General features: G+C 53.3%; 1 protein-coding gene across 12 annotated transcripts in view; it reads left to right on the forward strand.

Annotated features, from left to right (window-relative positions):
- TNS1 (tensin 1) overlaps positions 1-21,978 on the forward strand; it is a 184,503-nt gene that overhangs the window by 102,229 nt on the left and 60,296 nt on the right. For all 12 annotated transcript variants that reach the window (XM_029933858.1, XM_029933861.1, XM_029933859.1 and 9 more), the window contains 6 exons: positions 2,286-2,398; positions 2,807-2,867; positions 3,095-3,170; positions 3,761-3,890; positions 5,587-5,652; positions 6,803-6,919. In XM_029933858.1, the coding sequence (XP_029789718.1) occupies positions 2,286-2,398; positions 2,807-2,867; positions 3,095-3,170; positions 3,761-3,890; positions 5,587-5,652; positions 6,803-6,919 (563 nt within the window). The remainder of the gene's footprint in view (positions 1-2,285; positions 2,399-2,806; positions 2,868-3,094; positions 3,171-3,760; positions 3,891-5,586; positions 5,653-6,802; positions 6,920-21,978) is intronic.

Here is a 21,978-nt window from a genome sequence, read left to right on the forward strand (position 1 = left end):
TGCCCGTCTCTCCACACCCTCGCCAGCATCTATAGTCTCTTGATTTGTTCATTTTAGCCACTCTGACTGGCGTGAGGTGGTATCTCAGTGTGGTTTGGATTTGTGTTTCCCTGATGATGAGTGATGTTGAGCATTGTTTTATGTGAACTTTCTGAGAAGGTGACGTGCGGGGCGAACTCTGAGGAAGAAGGAAGCATCTGAGTGCAGGGCGGGGGTAACCATGCGGAGGGAACAGCAAGTACGCTGGCCCAGAGGCTAGACTTTTCTAGCCCCTCAGAACACTGCTCGGGCAAGCTGGACCCCTTTGCCTCTCCATGCTGGGGTTCCCCATCTTATTTCCCATCACCCCCATCTTTCTTGCCTTGTTAGAAGGGGCTGGCTCCTCTGGGGACTGTTTTTCCCCTATGTTAGTGGGAAGCCCAGGCAGCAATGAGTCCTCAGGGCATCTGGGGTCTTGCAAAGGGCACAGGACACTCGGTAGCCAGGCTCTGGGTCAGCCGTCAGAAACAGGATGTCTTTATGTGCAGAAAATTCTGGGACTTCCAGACGCAGCAGCTGTGGATCAATGAGAATATTCCCAGAGAGGAAAGAACAGTCATTCAAGTACCCGCTTGTCAGTCCTTGGCTTTCTACGTATGGCTGGTGGCCTTGGTCACGAGTCTGACCTTGAAGCATACGGGGGACAAATAGAGGAGGGTGGTGTTACCATGGCGTGGTGTGACCGGGAGACAGTGGGCAAGAGCAGCCACATGCCCGTAGCTGAACACCCGGAGCCCGGGCTTGGGGTTACCTGTTGGCAGTAGGGGTGTTCGGGAGCTCCACGCCGCACGGCGCGTGCTCACACAGCACGCATTCGGTGTATGCTTATCTGTCTGCCTTGCAGCTTAAATCTGCAACCGCACCTGCTTCTGGGTGACTGATCCTGTCCGTGCCATGTGTGGACATGCAGCTGTTGGCCTCATTATATATTTGTTGCCACTTTCCCGCCTTCTGGGCAGTTTCGTTTGCAGGGACTGGAGCAGTTGCAAGAGAGGAGGGCAGAGAGAGAGAGGGAGGGAGGGGCTTTGCCTGCAACTCCCTCATTCATTGTCACCCCACCCCCGGGCTTATTGTCCCCAGCACACAGACACATCCTGTTGGCACAATTGAAAGATCTGATAGGAACCACCATTCCAGGTTTCCGGTTTGAGTAATGGGGCTGGGGGCTGGGCAGGGGCTGAATAGGAACCCGTGCTGCCCATCAGATTATCTTGCTTGGGTAGTCTGAGGTGGCCCCACCCGGGCCTAAGGACAGAGGCCCACAGGCCTGGAGGTGGGCCAAGGAGCCAAGAGATAGGAGGGGACCATTGTCATGGTCATGTGGGCTCTGGTTCCACAAGCCTCAAAGAACCCCCTTGCCTCTTGTGGAGTCTCAGGATTCATTGTGACTGGTGTGGCTGACCTGGCTCCCCATTCAGAAAAGGAGGACGCACTGACTAATCCACAGAAAAAGGATGGGCCTCTCTGGCAGGTGCACTGAATTTCAGACAGCATTCCTTCTCTCCCCACCCACACCTGCTTTTGTGTGTTCTTGCCATGTGTTGGCAACTCTTTCTGGACCTAATTTCCCCTCTCTTCTAGAAGGAGTGGAGATGGGTTAATTCTTGCATTCTTCCAACAAGATCCAAAAGGAATTAGAGAACGTTGACCCTAGGGATAAGAATACATCTTAGATGTTAGATGTCTTTCAATAGCAGATATAGAGGGATTTCATACACTTCTGCGTGATATAAGAAAGTGAAGGACTATAATTGTTACGCTCTTACGGTTTGCTGGATGGTCGGGTCTAGGGGGTCTGTGGGGGCAGAACTGGGGCCTGTGGTTATAAGCATGAGCTTGGTTTAAGCTAGGTTTAAGGGTGTTGGGGCTGTTTGATGGTTGATTTGGCCTGCTTGTGCCATGGGGAGCAGCTAAACGATGCCGTCAGGAATGTGTGTGTGTGTGTGTGTGGGGGGGAATATTGGTCCAGCTGATTTTTGGGCTGGGAGTGAAGCTGGACCACCAGGGGGCGCCAGAAAACCCCCAACGAGGAGCATTGGCTCCACTCAGCTCCTGGTTGAGTGGTCCCTGCTTGTCCTCTCTACCTGGTGCTCCAGGCAGCAAGAAGGGACTGTGTTGGGGAGGAGACTCCAGCCTCCAGGAGGTCTAGGATGGTTGTGGGGAACTAGAAGGGTCCAGAAAAGAGACCAGGATGGCTCTGCTTTAGGGCAGGCCCCTGCCTGAAGTTGCCCCTCTCCCTGCCCCAGGTACGTGCACTACTTCAGTGGCCTGCTCTCTGGCTCCATCAAAATGAACAACAAGCCCTTGTTTCTGCACCACGTGATCATGCACGGCATCCCCAACTTCGAGTCTAAAGGAGGTACCTGCCTGAGCCCCCTGGCTTCCCTCCCCTCCTGTCTCTCATCTTCTTTCCTGAAGAGGCAGCCTGGTGGAGGGGGGGAGGGATGGGGGGAGAAATGTATGCTTGGATTGGTGTTCTGACGGCATAACTTCCTGAGCTTTCTTTGAGCCTCAGTCTATTCATGGGTTAGATACTGGCAGTGCCTGTTGGCACACGATGTCAGACGTGGCAATGATTTTTATAAACTTAAAAATGCCTCTCAAGTGAAAAGTTAGTATTTCTTCCTCCTTTCTCTTCCTATTTCTCCTTCTTCTTTTCCTTCTTCCCCTTCCTACCTCTCCTCTCCCCAGCCCTTCCTTCTTTCACCCTCTCCCCCCACCCCTACACCGTCCCTGCTGTCTTAGCTAACATCACCCTCCCTTACAGGGTGTCGACCGTTTCTCCGGATCTACCAGGCCATGCAGCCTGTCTACACGTCTGGCATCTAGTAGGTATTCCACAGGAATGAGAGGCCAGGGGTGCCTGAGGCCGAGGACCAGGGACAAGGGGGTGTGTGTGGGGGACCTCTTCTAGGAGGATCTCATCTAGCACAGGGCTGAGGGACGGAGGCAACAAGCCCTCCCAGGAGCCCTCTGGCAGGGGTGCAGTAGGAAACAAGCATGCTGGCCGCCCCCTCAGCGGCTCTCTTTCTCTCTGCTCACCTTTCTCCCATAGCAACGTCCAAGGAGACAGCCAGACCAGCATCTGCATCACCATTGAACCTGGCCTGCTCTTGAAGGGAGACATCTTGGTGAGTGCTGCCCCTCTATCATGAGCCCTCTCCTCCTTGTTTATTTTTTCTCCTTCTCTCTTCTTGCTCCCCCCCTGCCTCTTCAGACAAGATCCTCACTCCTCATGGGCCACCAGCCTTGGGGCCATAGGCTGTCAGGACTCCTGCAAAGGCTTTCAGCCTCCAGTAGTCCTTGTGCATTCTCCTGCCTCAGAGTTGGACATCACTTCTCCTGCGCTTGTCCCTGGATCTGGAATATCTCCAGGGAAATAGTTCTCAGTGTGAGCTGCCTTCCTGTGGTGACAAGGACTCCTTCAATTCTAACTTCAGGCTTTCCTTCTTTAATTTAAGTTCACTCTTACTTTTTCCATTCTGTATGCAGGAACTTAGGAGGATAGTTTTGTCCCTATAGGGCACGATTGGCCTCTAGTATTCTACTTTCTAGAAGTTTTCCCAGATAGCTCTGAGATCCTGTTTGATATTGGTGACCTCTCCTTCACTGGGTTTGGCTGAGCCCTGGGGTCTCAGTCATGGAGCTAATAAAGATGATCCCTGAGACCTAATTTCCCATCCTCAGTTCTCTGGTGGGCTCTGCTCTCTTTCCCATCCAGCTAAAGTGCTACCACAAGAAGTTTCGGAGCCCAGCCCGAGATGTCATCTTCCGGGTGCAGTTCCACACCTGTGCCATCCATGACCTGGGGGTTGTTTTTGGGAAGGAAGACCTTGATGACGCCTTCAAAGGTGGGCTCATTGAGTAGAGGGACAGACCTAGCAAGGAATAAATTTACTACAGGGTAGAAGAGCAATAATGGGGAAACTATGGCAGCCATATTCTGAGGGAAGAAGAGTTTGTTAGGAAGGGGTCTCCCTTCTTTATCTATTTGAGATTTTTTCTATAACACATTGAGACCTGGGACATATCCATATTCATTCACCTGTTCACTCATCCACCCATCCACACATGCATCCACCGACTGATCCAAATTCATCCATCCATTCATCTATCCATCCACCCACCCACTCTTCCAAATCCATCCATCCATCCATCCAACCATTCATCTCTCCACTCACCTATCCATCTACCCACCCATCCAAATCCATCCATCTATCCATTTGTCCATCCATCCAACCATCCATCTATCCACCCACCCATTTAAATCCATCATCTATCCATTTGTCCGTCTATTCATCCATCTATCCAACTATTCACCCATCCATCCACCCACCCATCCATATCCATCAGTCCACCCACTCATTCACATCCATCTATCCAAACCCATCCATTCATCTATCTAACCATACATCCGAATCCACCCCTCCATCCAAATCTATCCATCCATCTGCCCACCCATCTTACCCACCCATACCTCTACTCACTCATCCAAATCCATCCATCCATTCATCTGTCCATCTGTCTATCCCTCATCCATTCATCCATTCATCCACCAAGAATTATTGTGTATTTATATGTGCCAGGCATGTGCTAGACCCTGGGGATACAAGGAGAAAGAAATCAGGCCCTACCTCCAGGAAACTCACAGTCTCCTGGGAGACAGAGACACACAAGTGTGATACCCTGAAGGGACGCCTGCAGTGACAGAGACATGCACAGCATGATGGATGCCCCAGCGAGTGGTCACCATGCCTACTGTAACTTTGCTTCCCACAGGCAGTGGATGGTGATCTGTGTGCAGATTGGGCTCAGGCCAAGGGCAGAGAGTAGGGCGGGGGCTCGGGAGAGGAGAAACCTGACTCCCCCAGTAGAGTCTGGCTCATGCAGTAGAAGGATATTTCTGTGATGAGCTTCCTCTGTACTGAAGCCAGGAAGGCAGAAGCAGAAGATGCCATTATAATTACAGAACAGAATGTAAATGTTATCAGTCTTAACAAGGAAAAACAGACAACGTAAAGGTGGAGTTGGTAAAGGCAGGGAAAGGGGGAGGTGGTGCAAATTTTCTCCTCTTACGCGGAGGGGGTCAGGGGACACCGTTGAAGATGGACAGATCAAGAAATAGAGGTTTTGCTTGGGATTTAAAGTTTGAAAGGCAATCAGAGTAAATAATAATCATAATAGTAATACTTGATTTAATAGGAAGGGAGATAGGAGTGATATTAATGGGCTAAAGTAACATCTTCATGGTGGTGAGTCAGTGGAGGTTACTTGAAATCCGTCTATCTAGAAGTAGTAGCATGAAAATAGTGTCTGTTATTTTGAGTCTTAGAGGGAACCGCTAGTGGATCGAGAAATAGACATGGGTGGGCCTGGTTATCTCAGACAAACAGGACCCGGGCTAAAGAGGCGCATGTCATTACACACAGGTGTGGTGGTATCAACCCTGTGTACGCACATCATGTTAATCTTCTCCAGGAAGATTAAGATTTGAGTCTTTTTGGGGAACTAATTGCCCTTTTTTTATCTTTCCTGCTCCCTTTTCAGATGATCGATTTCCAGAATATGGCAAAGTGGAATTTGTATTTTCTTATGGACCTGAGAAAATTCAAGGTATTCACTTGTTAGAATTCATTTTTCCACGCCCTTGCCTCCACGCTAAACTGTCTCCTCTCCAGCCTGGCCATTCTCCCACGGATCTGCTCTACAACCATTCAGTTCCTGTGGTTGCAAGGCAGGCCAGCAGTAAAGGATCTGGGTGTCAGAGTGGACCCTCAGCTAAACCTGAACCAATGACTTAATCTTTGGAGAATAAAAATAAAAAAGCTGACCAAGAGGTGCTGGGTTGGGTCAACTCTTCTGGTCCCATTAGGTCACCATCCCATTATATTCAGAGACTGAGGGCGATGGTGGATGGAGGGAGTGGCCGAGGGGACATTCGGAGGAGCTCGATGGACAAGAAGTATTTATGAGGACTGAGGTGGTTCAAACTGAAGATGAGAAGGCCACTTTAATAATAGCCATCAAGCCTTTAGACCGGTTATATGTGAAGGCCAGTTGTTCTCCATCCTATTTGAGAACAGAATGAGGACAAGACCAAATTAGGTTACAACCAGTGGGACTCTGGGTAGATGCTAGAAAGGACTGCCAGGTCAGGAAAGGGACTTGCCCTAGGAAGCAGGACTTGGAGCTTGTGCGGTCTTCACCTTTCTGTGGGTGTGTGGGAGAGACTGCTTCTCCCCTCAGATCTCTGCCTGAAGTGGAGGGCATCTCAAGTGGGAGGCAGGGGGATGGCTGGAATGACCTCGTGTCTTCTCAGTGTCTCAGCTGTGATTTCCCTGATATCCTTGCCCCCCTCTTGCTCATCACGAGCCTCTTCAACACTCCCCTTCACACCAGGGGCAGACTTTCTGGTCCCCTGGCACTGTGGCCCCAGGGACACAGAAAAGGAAGACACAGACACCCAGTCGGAGGGCCTCCAGCGTTCTCCCTGGGAAGCAGGGGGCGGGGGGTGGGGGCTTCATTCCTCAGTGTTCCGTCCTGATTTACCCTTGCGACCTGGTATGAGCCTTTTCAAGAATGCAAGAAACCAGACTCCTGGGTTCTCTGTCCAATTTAAGCCACTGGTCCCACCCCACTATGGTTAAGAAGATGAGAAGTCCCTCGGGGAACATCCCTGGGGAAGCTATTGGCTTCCTCTGTTTTTCCAGCTGTTGATTATTTTTTCTTTCTCCTCACTGCCCTCCCGCCTCATTCATCACAGGCATGGAACACCTGGAGAACGGGCCGAGCGTGTCCGTGGACTATAACACCTCCGACCCGCTCATCCGCTGGGATTCCTATGACAACTTCAATGGGCATCGAGAGGACGGCATGGAGGGTAGGTGACAGCAGTGGCTTCTAGCTCCTCTCTGAACAGCGCCGCCCCTGCTCACATGGCCTCGGCTCTCTTGGTTGGCTGTGAACGCCATTCTGGGTTCAAATAGGAGGCACCTGGGTGACTCAGTCGGTTGAGTGGCCGACTTCGGCTCGGGTCATGATCTCGTGGTTTGTGAGCTCGAGCCCTGTGATGGGCTCTGTGCTGACGGCTCGGAGCCTGGAGCCTGCTTCAGATTCTGTGTCTCCTTTTATCTCTGCCCCTCCCCTGCTCACACTGTCCCTCAAAAATAAATAAACATTAAAACAAAACCAAAAAAAACAAAAACAAAAACCAAGAGGAGGCAGAGGAGAGGCCCAGGCACCTTGGAGAGCTCACAGTTCAGTGGGGAAAGAGAAGAGAGAGCACAGATCACGAAGACAGAGTGAAAGAATGCAGCCGAACAGCCACCCAAGGGCGTATAGCTCTTGCTAAATGAGTCCCATCCACAGGGAGCAGCCAGTGCTCCAAAACTGGTAGGGGAGGGATTCTAGAGAGCTGGAGTGGCCTGGGAGGGCTCCTCAGCGGAAGTGGCCTTGAGTGGAGCTTGAGATCTCTCCTGTGCAGCAAACACTGCATTTGTTAGATCTCTTTTCAACCTGCTGTTAGAGTTCTCCAGGCTCGCTGCCTGAGCTCGCTGGGGTCAGAGCACTAGGCATGTAGGCACAGTGTGCAGGACCTAATGAGCTTTCATCAGCAGCGAACGAAAATGTTGGAGGGCTGGACCTGAAACCGATAGGCTCCCCCATGTGAAAAGTAAGCTGCAGTCGAAATTAATGCATGTTTAATTTAGCTACAAAACCTAACATTACGTCAGACCGTCAACTGCCACTCAGTTTTGTCCGCGAGGGTTATATATAGGTTCTATTTGTTTGTGTGGTTCATTCAAATGTGCGCAATGGGGTGCAGGGGTGTGGCCTCCAACAGGGGCATGCCTGGAGCACGGGAGCTCTCAAGATGCCTGTCTGGGGGTTGGCTTAGACTTGATTTTCTGGTTCAGTCCTGGGACTGAGCATGCCAGAACTGGAGGCATCTTCAGACCTGTGGGCCCATTCCCCCGATTTCCTTGGGGGATAACTGAGACCCTCTTGAAGGAAAGATCTCCCCATTTACCCCCACGGCCTGGGATAGATCCTTTTGAAGACACCAGCTCCCAGCCTCTGGCCTTCTCCCAGCTGCAGCTGGTCCAAGGGGGTGAGGCTGTGCCATCTCGGGGACTCTGTGCCCCATTGCAGAGCTGGGTTAGGGGGAGTCAGGCCTGCTGCTCCCCCGCCCCCAGAACTGCTCCTGACCCTCTGCACCACCCCCTGCCTCCTCCCGCCTTCTTCTCCAGGATTTTGGATTTGTTGATCCCACCCTGAAATTCTTTTAGGTCTTTTCTAGAAGGTCGTCCCTCTGACCTTGGAGATCCCAGAATGAGTGATGGATTTCAGAGTGAGTGGGATGAGGGCAGCGATGGGGCTAGAACTCAGAGCTTGGTGACAGCATGTTGTTTACAGGCAATACTGCCAAGTCCATGGCTTCTCCTCTTGCCTCCCTTAGGTCCCTCCCCCTTCCTCCTCCCAGGGGCCCAGACACCCCACCCTTCTGAGGGGCTGAGGCTCAGCCCAAAGCGTGCCTCCCCCCTGCCCCAGCCCCATCTGCTGTGCTGAGTGTAGGGGAGAAGGCAGAGGATGGAATGAATTAGCTCTGAGGTACCAGAGCCTGCCAGCCTAATTGTTCATCATTCTGGAGATGTTTGCATTTTTAACAAGAACACTTGGCAATTTGAAGGTATTTTCAGTGTCTCCCTCTTCCTCCCTGGTGTGGGTTCAGTGCAATGATAAATGTAAACACATTTAGTAAAGTGCCAGGCAAACAAAAGGTAAAATAATTAAGGGGAAAGAAGGAGAGAGGCCTTGGAAGGCCAGGGTGGGGACACGGTCACTGCGAGGGAAGGCAAGGGCGGACAGCCCGGCGGAGGGGTACTGCAGCAGTGAGAGGAGGGAAAGGGGAGGAAGGAGAGGGTGAGGGAGCCATGGGCTCCACCCCTCCGCTCTCTCCTCATCCGCTCCCCCAGGCAGGGGGATAGAGCCAGTGGGACCTTTTGGCCAGTTAAAGGTCAGCTCATCCTGCAGGGACAAGGGGCTCCTGTCTGGAGGCTGAGAAGCTGGCCCTGTGCCTGGAGGGTGGGAAGGGAAGGCTGGGGAAGCAGCTCGAGGCTTTGCTGTCCTCTCCCCTGGCCTGGCCCGGCCTGACTATGGTTGGCCTGGTCCGGGAGCTACGCGATGGGGTGGTCAGCGGGGCAGGCCCTGTGTGCTCCCTGCTGCCGCCTGGGCCACATCCCCCACAGGGACAGCCAAGCCAGCTGGGACCAGCCATGAGGCAGGAGTGGTCATCATGGTCCCTATCCTGCTTTTCTTCCTTCCACTTGTGGAGGGTTCTAGATTCTGGGGCCCAGAGGTAAAAGCACTTTCTTCTGGCTAATTTTCTTGTTCAAGAGAGAGCAGTAGGAGGCCTGGGCTGGTCCCCCTAGTTGTGGGTAAGTCCCTGTGCCTCAGTTTCCCCATGTACTAGCTGGGGTAGAGGCACCTAACCCCTAAGACTCTGGGGTGCCCAGGAGATGGCTCAAGCTGGAGCCTGGGAGGTGGCTGGGTGTCCCCTAGCATGGTCCTTGGGCTGGGGGAGGGGCTCTGTGGTGTGTAGCCATTTTCATGAAAGGCAGGTTAATATAGGGGTTCAGAATGTGGCCTCTAGAGCCAGACTGCTGGGTTCAAACCCTGTGACAAGATGCCATACTCTCAGGGCCCTGGTTTGCTCTTCTGTGTAAGGGGGGTTCAGCTGACCAATCACTCTGAGTGCCTTCTGGGGAGCAGGAGCTTTGAGGGCCGCCTGTGGTGGCTCCTCACGCGGCTCTGACAGGCCAGTAGTGACTGTGGCCAGCATCTGAGACACCTGCGGACAAGGCTAAGGGGGAAGGCCCCTTGGCCTTGGGAGCCCACTCTGGCTTTGCCACATGCCAGTCACGGTGCCCAGCCCTTGATAGTGACCATTTCACGTGATGCTCACAGCCCCCCTGTGAAATGGCTCCGTGATTGTGCCCAGATAGGGAAACTGGGGCACAGAGGGGTTCAGTACCCTGCCTAAAGTTACCTCGCTTGTGAAGAGCAGATCTGGGCGTGGAGCACCAGCGCTGACCACTGTGCTGTTCTGGAAAGCACAAACACCTGTGTTCTGGGCACCAGGTCCTGTGTCCTCCCTGGGTCTCCTCTGAGCTGGGCTGAATCTGCTCCCTCGGCCCCCACCTCTTAGCCCTGGGCAGACCGGAGGAGCTCTGATCTGACTCCCAGGTGAGGGAGGGATGGGATGTAGGGGTGCATGGGGCACAGCGCCTGGGGGACCACTGGCCCCCAGCAGGTGTTAGCAGGACTTCTGTGCAGAGAACAGCTGAGGCAGGTCCCAGGGTGTCCCTACCTCGCCCTCCAGGAGGGTGGGGGGCTGCTCACACTGGAATGCCTCTGGTGAGGGGTGACCTCTCAAAATAGGCAGAGGGCAGCGTGTCCAAGGTGAGATGAGGCCATTTCTGGAAGCGGCACACCTCTTCTATTTTAGGCCCACTGAGGGAGGGGATGGGAGAGGCTGGGCAGTCCCTCTGGAGCCCCCTGGGTGGCTCAGGGGGGAGGCAGGGGACCCTGAGCCAGGTGCTGGGGATCAGAGAGAGATGATCTCTGGCCTGGGCTGCCCCTTGCCCGCCCCTACCTGCAGTGAGGGCAATCAGCCCCACTCCCCCTGCCCTCCCTGCAGTGAAGGTTGTCAACCCCTCTCCCCCTGTTCCTCAAGCCTTCCCTGCAGTGAGGGCAGTCATTCCTGCTCCCCCTGCCCCCGCCCCCTCCCTACAGTGAGGGCAGTCATTCCTGCTCCCCCTGTTCCTTGCCCCCTCCCTGCAGTGAGGGCAGTCAGCCCTGTTCCCCCTGCCTCCGCACCCTCCCTGCAGTGAAGGCAGTTAGCCCTTCTTACCCTGCTCCTCCTGCTCTGGCAGGAGACCCTGACTCTGTGACGGGACCTTCGCGTGTTTAACTCCTTGGTGCTGGCTACCCCCGCTTCCCCTCACCAGTTCCCAGTTCAGCTTTCGACTTTCCACTCCCTCAGGACATTGCCGATCAATGTCAGAAGCAAAGTGAGGGAAGAAAAGCCATGGGACTTCTGTTCTCTATAGCCCGACCTCCTAGGCTGGGGTGGCCCAGACCAGTCATGGAGCCCATCTGATGCTCTGCTGCCACAGTGAGGAAACTGAGGCTCGAGAAGGGTCGGGACTGGCCAGAGGGGAGGAAATCCTCACATGTGGGAACCCCATCTGCATGACCTCATCTCTTGCTGTACCGACCCCATTGCTCCGAGGACCACACCAATGTGGTTGTTGCGGGGCATCGTGAAATAGGACACAGGGCTGATATCTGAATCCAGGGGTCTGACTCAGTGCCTTTCCACCTCCTTTGAAGCTTAGCTTATTCAGCGCCCTGCACCCCCTAATTTGGGGTGGTCCTTGGGGTGCTTATCCAACTTCTCATACCTTTATTATTTTTTTATTAAAAATTTTAAATATTTATTTATTTTTGAGAGAGAGAGAGACAGAGACAGAGACAGAGATTCTGAAATAGGCTCCAGGCTCTGAGCTGTCAGCACACAGCCTGACGTGGGACTTGAACCCATAAACCATGAGATCATAACTTGACCCAAAGTCAGATGCTTAACCGACTGAGCCACCCAGGTGCCCCAAACTTCTCACACCTTTAGATGGCAGAGAGCTCACTGCCATCCAGGGGAGCCATTTCACTTTGGACGAGTCTGGAAATCGAGGGAAAAGGGAGAATTGTTCCTGTGTGGTGGACTGAGGTCACTGGGACCACGGATGGTCAGGGACCCATATGTCTCCCCTGCGCTTCGGCCAGAAGGAAGGGGGAGTGATAAAAGGTGAAGAATCAAATGGAAGCTTCACATCAAGACCTTTATGATCAGAGAAGGTCCCAGGCCTTGGGACATCCACCCCCAGGACCCCTTACATTGGGAGCAGCTCCCTCTGGTGAACACAATGTCCTGGTGTGAGTCTGCTTGGGTGCTCACAGAGATGTACCACAGGCTGTAGCTTGAATGATAGACATTTATGTTTCTGCGGTTCTGGAAGCCAGAAGTCTGAGAACAAAGTGTCAACAGTTTTGGTTCCTTCCAATCCCGAGCTTGTAGATGGTTGTCTTCTCCCTCTGTCTCCACTGGGTCTTCCCTCCGTGTCCTGACCCTTCTTTATAAGGACACCAGTCACATTGGATCGGGCCCACTCACAGCACCTCTTTTTAACTTGATTACTTATTTCAAGGCCCTACCTCCAAATACAGCCACGTTCTGAGGTGCTGGGGGGTGAGGACTTACACATAAGTGTTTGGGGAGGCAACGCTTGAGCCTATAACACCTAGGAAGGAGTTTGCTGGGTTGCCTGCAGTCAGATGCCTGGATCCTTGGTCCTGAGTGGGGCGGAAGAGAAGGTCCAGGGGAGGAAGAGAAGGGCCAGGGGGTCGAGGGGAGAGTGGTCTAGCCCCCCACCAGCCTTCTCCTTGCAGGCGGTCTCTGTCTTTCTCTGGTTTGGTCTGAAACCTGCCAGCTCAGCGTTCTGGCTGACACGGCGTTTCCCAGCCTCCAGAAGCCCCATTAGCTGTTTGGCCTGAGTTCTGAAGCCCCATGCCCGGCTCCCGGCTCCCTGTGGGTGGGAGCGGGGCTGCAGTTTTGCCTATGCTGCACAGAGCAGTCTCCAAATTCCTCCGGAGTGTTCCAGGGCGAGCCTTCTCGGAAGCGAGTTCCATACCAGGAACCGTGGGCTGCCTTCCGCCTCCAGGAAGCCCGGAGGTCGGCCAGGCCTGAGTTGCCTCACTGTCCCCATTTACTTCTACTGTTTCCTACCCCCCTTGGACGTTGGGTTGTTTAGAATGTCTCACAACTTAAGGGGGTCTTGGGTAATGGGGTGTGAGCTGGGGAAGGTAGTGGGCTGCTCAGGGCCCAAAGAAAGAATGGCCTGGCTACGCATGGCAAGGGGCCTGGTTACCACTCTTCTTCTGGGTTCTTCCTCCGTGGTGCCCGTTGGTCCCTCTTGTTTCTATGAGCAGTCCCCCCGTGAGAGCCAGGGGCAGCGGGGGTGTGGTTTTGTGCCCAAGTTTCTCAGCCCTCTGAGAACCTGTGAGGAGAGGCACCCCCTTCCTCAAGGGAGAACCTTCAGCTCTGCAGGACGCCCAGCGTCTCCTCAGGCTCTGTTGTCTGCGCTGGGGAAGAGCCTCCCTACTGGCGGCCAGCAGTCCCTGGTCTGTGGTGACCTTGCATGAACTGGGCTTGTCCAAGGATTCCCTGATTTTTTTTTTTTTTGAGGGAGAGGAAAGAGGGAGAGAGGGAGACGCAGCAAACAGAGAGTGAGGAGGACAGAGAAAGCAGGCAAGAGACACGGAGAGAGAGAGACAGACAGACCTGGGTGGACATTGGTCTGGGAGGCGGGAGACTTGTGTTCTGGGTGCCTTTGGTCACTCCTTTTCTGTAACTCTTTCTTATTTCCTTTGAAATGAAGGGATTGGAGGAGTGATTCTTTCTGTTTCTTTGAGCTCAATCGTTGTGTCTTTCTGTGACCTGTGAGGCACTAAGATGGACCCGCTGAGCTTCCCTCTCAGACCTCACGCCTCACGAACTTGGAGTGGGGAGCAGTGTGGCTCAGCGGTGGTTGTATTAGTCAGGAGAGGCTTGGTTATGCTGAGTAACAAATAGTGCCAAATCCTTACCCCAACAAAAACCTATTTCTTGCCCATGCTGCATGTCCAATGTGGGTTGGCAAGGATTTTCTTCTGTTCATCTTATTTACTGCAGGCTGGTGGTGGCTTCATCCCATAGATGTTTCCATCATTCCTGTACCAGTGGGTGGTGGACACTTTGATGTCCCCACTGCTTCTGCCTGGACGTGACACACATTCCTTCTGCTGACATTTCACTGGCCAAAGGAAATCACACAGCCAAGCCTAACTTCTAAGGGGGTAGAGAAATGATGCGTGGAAGATGGAAAGTGGAAATAACGTTGAACAGCTTGATACCTACCTACTTTAGGGATTAAGTCTGTGGGATCTAGAATCACATCTGATTCCCAGCTCTATTGTTTATAATGTTCCTTCGTCAAGATGCTTTACTTCTCTGAGACCCAAATGTCTTATCTATACAATGGGTACAATAACAGTACCTCCCTTGTGGGATTGTTGTTAAGATTCAATGAGGTAATATATGTGAAAGGTGAAATACAGAGTGCCTGGTGTATACTCTGCTGGCAGTAATTTGTGTCTGTTACTATTACTATTGTTACTCAAAGTACTGGACGAGAGAAGGTAGAGGGGTGATTTTGAAATGTACACGCCCTCTCTTCTTGGGAAATTTCCACACCCTGCTGGGCCCTCTGCTTTCTGGGAACCATCTGTAGCTGGCTCTGTTTCAGGAGCCCCACTCTTGGGAGTAGCACCAACTTGCTGTGTGACTTTGGAAAAGTTACTTCTCCTCTCTGGTTCTCAGTTCCCTTATCAGTGAATTGAGGAGGGTGGGTTCTAAAGAAGACTTCAGCTCTCTATCCCCAAGGGTGACAATGACGTCAGTGCCAATGACGGGGCCATAGCTAGCCTTGGCAGCACCTGCTCCGTGTTCTCTTGGTTACTCCTCCCCAGCCGGCAGTGCTGTCCTGGGACTGCTGTGCAGAACTTGCCACCTTGAGTGCCACAGCCCTTAAATCTGTCCTGTGATTCCCCTGCCCCCCAGTGATACAAGGGCCAGCCCCGTGCCTTTTCCAGCCACTTTCATGGAATGAAAGGTCCTCTGGTCAGCCCTAAATGTGCCCAGCACCAGTAGACTTGACCTTAGGCAGCAGTCCTCCCCCTTGTTGGCTCTTGCACGGCACCAGCTGTGTGTGGGGGGCAGATCACTGGGTTTGCCCTCTGTTTTCCTGATTTACAGAAGAGAGGAAAGGAGGGAGGGAACCAGGAGGGTGTTCCTGACCCCCAGGCACCACTGTGAGGCTGCATGGGCACTCTCTGTGTAGAGACAGGCATGGATGATGACTCCTGAGCTCTTTGCCGATGGAAGATTCCCGAGGTGCTGAATGTTGTTTCTTTCCAGCAGCACTTTTGTGGGTGTTTTGGGGGCCCCTGTTGAACTTCCCATAAGTCATTCACTCTGTGTCCTACAGGCGGGCGAGTGCAGTGCTGTCAGACTGTCACAACCCTTCTGGGCCCATGTCCCTTGTCCCTGCAGCCTCCTCCTGCTGCTGATGTTGGTTCAGCCCAACAGGTGGCCCTCTCTGCCAGGAGCTGAGGTTCTACCCCCACCTGCCCTGGGCTAGCCCTCCCTCCCCTGGGCCCACAGGAGCCCTTAAGCACTGTTGGCCTCAGCCAAGCCTGGGATGGGGGTGTCCAAGGCAGCCCCTCTGTCTGTTCCCCAGCCTGCCTCTCATCCTGCAGACTTTCATCCCCAGCCAGGCTCTGTCCCTCACGTTCTCTGTGCTCCGGAAGTCTCACTGATATGAGAGAAAAGCCCCTAACAGCAAAACAACACTCTCCAAAATTCCTCTTGGAATCTCTCACTTCTGACCCTCTTCCTCCTTGAAGTGTATGCGTGCGAGGTAGTCCAGAGCCACAGAATAGTTTCAGCCTTCTTTCTCTCTTATAAAATTACGGCAGCTGACCTATTTCTAATGTAAGATGCCTAAATTGTACTAATTGATATAAATACTGGCACTCTGCCTGTTGAAAGTGTGCAGTCTGGTGGGTTTTAGGGTACTGGGGTTACACAAACAGCTCCCTAGTCTAATCGTGGGACGTTTGCCTTGCCCCTGCCATCGGCAGTCTCCCCCATCTCTGTCCCCAGCCCTCGCCTCCTTTCTGTCTCTGTAGATCTGTCTATTCTGCATATTTCCTGGAACTGGAATTATACAGCACGTGGCCTTCTTTCATTCAGCGTAATATTTTCAGGGCTCATCTGTGTTGTGGGGTCATTGCTTCACTTTCTTTTTATGTTTTTTTATTTATTTTTGAGAGACAGAGAGAGACAGCATGAGCAGGGGAGGGTCAGAGAGAGAGGGAGATACAGAATCTGAAGCAGGCTCCAGGCTCTGAGTTAGCTGTCAGCACAGAACCCGAAGCGGGGCTCAAACCCACAAACCATGAGATCATGACCTGAGCCGAAGCCGGACGCTCAACCGACTGAGCCACCCAGGCGCCCCTGTCTCTTCACCTTCTCGGTGTCAGGGATGTCTTCGCACAATCCTTGTGTGGTGATCTGCTTTCCTTTTGGAATGGAGGGCTCATTTTTCTGGGGCCCCTGTCACTATCAAGGTCCCAATACTTGCATGTTAGCATCTGCTTGCACCTACGGTTCCCGTTTTTCTAGGGGAGGAAACTGAGGCTGTCACAGAGAGGCTGGAGGCCTCGTCTGAGGTAACGTCCTGAGTAAATGGTGGAGGCAGGATTCCAACCCGGGGGTCTGGAGCCAGCATCAGGGATCGATACTGCTTCCTATCATTTAATGATCTTGATCTAAAAGATTATTCATCTGTAGCCTGAAATCCTCAAGGCTGCTTGCTCTGATCTCTTTCCAGCCCTCAAGCACCTGGTGCTTGCACTGGCCTAGAGCATCTGCCCTGTTACATAAGAGAAGGAGACCAAGTCTCAGACCCCGGATGGCAGAGAGTTCTGGCTCCCAGCTGCCTCAGTCACCCATGTGGCCCTGTGTCCCTTTGTCTCCCCGAGGCCAGGCAGGACGAGGGCGGTGACCCTCTCCTCCAGAAGGTGCCCCTTTGGGTTGGGAGGGAGGCAGTTAGGCATAGCCCCTGTGCCACCCTGGAAGGACACTTGTGCGCCGTGGCGAATATCTATCTACCCTTGACATACTTCTGTTCGGTCTGGTAGTCTTGCTTTATGGACTTTTGGGTAAGATGTGGGAAGAACCAGGAAGAGAGGAGTGTGAGCCTGCAGAGGGCCCGACGAAATCCAAGGATCCTGGAGTGATAATCGGTCCCATATCTCTGAACAGAGGTTTGAGGGGGGTGATCTTCCAACCGAGAGCCCTGGAGTTCAGGACCAGACTGATTTTTGTTGGGAAATATTAATCTGGCTGCTGGAAGGGGCGGCCCTTCAGGTCTGTGACTTCGAGGGACAGGGGGCCAGGCATGTGCAGAAAGTGAGAAGCTCAACGCTGCCACAGAAGTTTTCTCTCTGTGTTCTGTCATGTTGTAAAGGACCAGAGGCTTAGTCTGCAGCAGGAAGGGAATGAGTTAGCCACCTGGTGGAACTTCCCAACTGTGAGAGCATGGATCAGCTGTGAAAGGGAGGTCAGGTTCTTGTCCTCTGGGCTTCCTTGGGGGGAGATGTCAGGAAACAAGGGAAATGGGTCTCAGTGTGGGATGGCCTACATAGACATAATGACAGAGGCAGGATGGAATGGCTTCTTGAGGAGGATCTAGTACCTTCTCTTCTCTTGAGTGGGGGGAGTCCTCTCTTTGGACTCCCTGACACAGTCAGAGCGCTGAGAATCCAGACGTAAGGTTGGCTTGACTTTGTCGGTAAAGAAGATGACACCACTGACCCAGCATCTGTCGGCCACCTGCTCAGTGGGGCGGGGCGGGGCTGGTCCCGATGCCCTTGGACCCTAAGCTGGCCCTGCTCTGCGAGGCAGCTGGCAGGCCAGGAGAATGGTGTCTGCCCATGGAACATTCAGTAAACCAATACCCTCCTGGGTGAATGTGATTTCGGTCCTCTGTAATCTCTGCCATCGGGTAGAGGTTGGGGGCCGGAGCCACTCTCAGAGCAGACCAGGGCTCCCGGCCAGTGGCCTGCACCGCACGTCTGCCCTCCTGCTGCGCTCAAATATCAAGCTCCAGGCAGGGCGAGAGCTCAGCCCTTGTCAGCCACCCTCCCCTCGTCCTCTCCTGCCAGACCTGTAGACAAGCGCGAGGTAGCTGGACCCGGCGAGACCCCAAGATACCGACTCTGACCGTGTCCAAGAAAAGAAACTTAAGCTCCCATGAATCAAATATTTTTTCCTACAGCTGCAGCTACTTTTCAGCATCATCCCTCTTTCTTTCTCTCCCTTCTTCTTTCTCTTCCTTCCATTTCTGTCTCCTTTCTTTACCAAGGTACGTAGAGATCACCTCCTAGGTGGCAGGTGCTGAGCTGGCCCTGGGCTGTGGAACAGCATGCCCTGAGTGCCCTGAGGTTCCCTGCAGATGAGGGCTGGAGGGGGGGGTGCGGTACCGGCCACTGTGTCCCACAGCCGGACAGAGAAGGATCTCGGCCAGGGGCCCCGGCTTCTCAGGAGAGCAGCAGCTTCTGGGGGGCGGTGGTGCTCAGAACCGAATGGCTCTGTAGAGTGGCTGTGTTTGTACTGGATCTGGGAGGGGTATGTGGCATTGAAGGCAGAGTTGTTTTCAAATCTAGAAATGGCATAACAACATGGCTCAAAGCCTAGCCGGTGGAGGGAAAGAAAAGCAGTCAAATCTGACTGACCTTCCCTCTCATCACTGCTCTGGCCCTGAGGCAGGTGGCTGGGACACTAGTGGGATGCTGGGCCTGGTGAAGGAGGGAATGTTGGAGAGGGCTGAGGTAGAAGGGGGGAGCATTGAGGGAGCCACCACATCCCGGAGTCCAGGAGGGGAGAACAGTCCAGGAGATTCAGAGAAAAGATAGCACAAAATCCCTCAGCAGATGAGCCCTTCTTTCCTTCTGTTGACCTTGGACAAATCAGTTAGCCTTTCTGAGCCTCAGTGTTCTCACTTGTAAAATGGGGATACGGATAGTACCTCTCCTGTGGGGCTGAGAATTTACTGAGATATTCTGTGGGCATCTAGCTCTGTGCCTAGACATAATAAGTCGGCAATTCGTATTTGTTGTTACTGATGCCACTACCTGACCTTGCGTGGTACTCTAGAATGCTCCTCTGAGTGCAAGTCAGTTCAGTTTTTGACTATCCCAGTCATTGAACTGGACTTGGAACCTGGGCCTCTGGCTGCAGTTCCAGTGTGCTGCCCACCACACTGAACCGGGCGAAGGTGTCTGAACCTTTTCCCTGGCATCGTCCGAACACCAGGCTCCATTCCCATGGGTGAGTCACACCCATGGTCAGAGGTGGTGGGGTCGAGATCATTTGGAGTCTGGTAGCCACTGCAAGAATTTGGTTTATATCATAAGCTTTTTCATCTAGTGATGCATCATGGGAACCCTTCCGTAGTAGGATGTAAAGAGCCTTTATATCTTTTCTCAGATGCATATGATTCCACTGTATGCGTGTACTATGCGTTATTTAACTAGTATTTTATTTAGCTGTATTTAAGTAACATGGACATTTGTTTCCAGTCTTTTGCTATTATCAAAAATGCTGCAGTGAATAAGCTTGTACATGCACCATTTTTATTTTTACAGTTCTAACTGCAGAAGTGTGATGGATTGCTGGGTGAAGAATATATGCATATATAATTTTGAAAGTGCCGGCTTGGCCTCTATACGGGCTGTGTTCGTTGGCATTCCCCACCAGCAGTTTGGTTAGGGACGAGGAGGAAAATCCACCTCTCCCTTCTTTACATACCTTCCCTACTTGAGACGCTATTAGGCACCCATTATTTCCTTTACTCTTCATGACCCTCCCGTTGGCTGGGTATTCTTGTTCCTATTTCATAGATGAGCAAACAGGTGCAGACAGGTTAAGCAACCTACCAGTGTGTGCACAGCCAGGTAGGTAGAGCTGGGTTCCAATGCCTGCCATTTCTCACCATGGCTTCACAAGGGCAATGGTCTTGAGGAGCTCTGCCCCCTTGCCCCCTACCCCCTGCCTGATGCAAGCAGTCATGTGGACTGGGGTTTGAGACTCCTGAAAAAAGGGGGCTGAGTTAAAACGGAAAGTCTGTTTGCCTGGCCGGGCCACTGTTGCACCTGCATCTTGGAGACCCTTCCAGGCCAGTAGCAGGGTGAGGAGAGGCCAGCCCAAGGGACTGGCTGGCCTCCCCTTCTGTCCCCTCCCATCATCAGCCCCGGTGGTGAGACCTGGCAGGCTGCGGTCCAGCTAATTCTGCTCCAGGCGGGGGGCTCCTGTCTGCCGTCTGCTGGGTCAGCTTGCTCCAGGGATTGGGTTTCGACATTTCACTGATGAAAATAAATCAGCCTCTTTATTGCCCAGCATGGCCCTCAGAATCTCTGCAGCTTGGCGTGTATTTCTAGATTTCCTGTAAGTCCCTGTTTCTGTCCTAGCCCCCAGGGGCTCTGTGGCTGCCGCAGAAATAGGCTTGGAGGAGTGTGGAGCCCAGAGCTACCGAGGCAGGACCAAGCAGGAGGGGAGAATCGGGCACAGTACCTGGCCGAGTTGGATCTTTGAGCACCTCAATTTGGCCAGGAGTTCATTGCGCAGAGGAGTACACGGAGGCCCATGTAGGATCACTCTTTAGGACTCTGGCCCCTTGACTCCCAGTCTAGTGCTATTGCTGCCGGACGGCCTTTCTCTAGGGCTGTGTGTTGTGTTGTGCAGTGGCCAGTTGGGAACATGGGGACTGAGGTGGAGAGAGTGGGTTTTAGCTGCACCAGGACAGGTAGAGGTCCGACCTCCAGGAGAACAGACTTGCCCTTGAGGGAAATGAGAAAGGGGAACGGGTGGCTGGACTGGATTTTCTTTGGGATTCCTTCCACACCACACATCTGTCTAGAGGGGGTGTGTGACCATGGGGCATGGGTGTGGGGGAACAAGGCAGCTTCTAGAGCGCTCGGACAAAGCCCCCACGAGGTTCTGAGTGCATGAGGGACCCTGGAGTCTTACCCCAAACTCCCTTTCTTCTCCCCGCGCCCCCCCCCAGCCTTTCTGTGCTCAAGCATTATTTGCAAGTACAGGACTCTCCAGTAGGGATATGGGGCATCGGGCCTCAGATGCAGAGCCGCTGGACTGTTGTTCCCACCCTCCAGGGCCAGAGCCTGTCCACCATCCAGGCGCTTTATCCAGGCCACAGGCGGGGCCCCCTTGATCTGGGAAGCAGCTGGAGAGCTGTCAGTGGTGGGGGCACCAGGAGCTCTGACTGCCCTTCTTCTCCATGACGGACCAAGTCTTCACATCCTTACAGCCTGTCAATGCCCTGGTGCGAGCCGGAGACTTCGCCCTGGGCTGCGCTGACAGCTTTAAGATTGTCAGCAGCCAAGTGTTCTTTGATGTCTGTTCTTCTCCAGGGGCAGTGAGATCAGATTTTGATATGAAAGCTCAAAGCTGCTCGGATCTTTTCTCCTCCCTTCCTGCCTCCCTGCCCCCCTCTGTCTGGAAACGACTGGAGACATTTCCAGAACCAGGCAGGTGCGCTTTATGTGACACAAGGAGAGGAAGAAGCCCTGGGGTGGTGCCCTGCCTCCCATGTCCTGTCCAGGCCCGTGCCCTGTGGTGTTGGAGCTTCTGGGGGTCAGGAGAGTCACTTCCTGCTTGTCCCTCTGCAGCAGGGAGTGCTAACTTCCGGCCCACACCTGCTCAGGGGGGTGGGGCTTGCACACATTGCACAGCACCACCCCCTACCGGGGATGCCTGTATGAGCCTCCTTTCACTTGTTTGGGGAAAGAAGCAGAGACCCAACCCTGTTTGCCACCCACACCCACACCCACTCATGCATGGAGTTGCATAGACTCCTTGGCATATACTCACCACTTATGCAGAGAACCCCAAATACCCCCACTTGGCATACGCCCACCACTCATTCATAGACCACATAGACCTCTCCCAAACGGCACACTCTGCAATGGTAATGGGGGCTCTAATGATAAAACTGCATGGGCAGTCTCAGAAGCAGTAGTTCCATGTGGTACTTAATGGGCCTGTTGGGGGCCAAGCATGGGGACTGACCCTCAAGTGCGGAGATGGGTTCATTTTTGTGAATTTTGAACCAATCCTGAAACAGTTGCTTACAAGTTTCCAGAAATGCTTTGAGCCCTGGACACATCATTAGGGTCAATGCATAAAAGCCCCAGGGGACC

This window comes from Suricata suricatta, chromosome 3, assembly GCF_006229205.1.
Source record: "Suricata suricatta isolate VVHF042 chromosome 3, meerkat_22Aug2017_6uvM2_HiC, whole genome shotgun sequence".
Lineage (NCBI taxonomy): Eukaryota > Metazoa > Chordata > Mammalia > Carnivora > Herpestidae > Suricata > Suricata suricatta.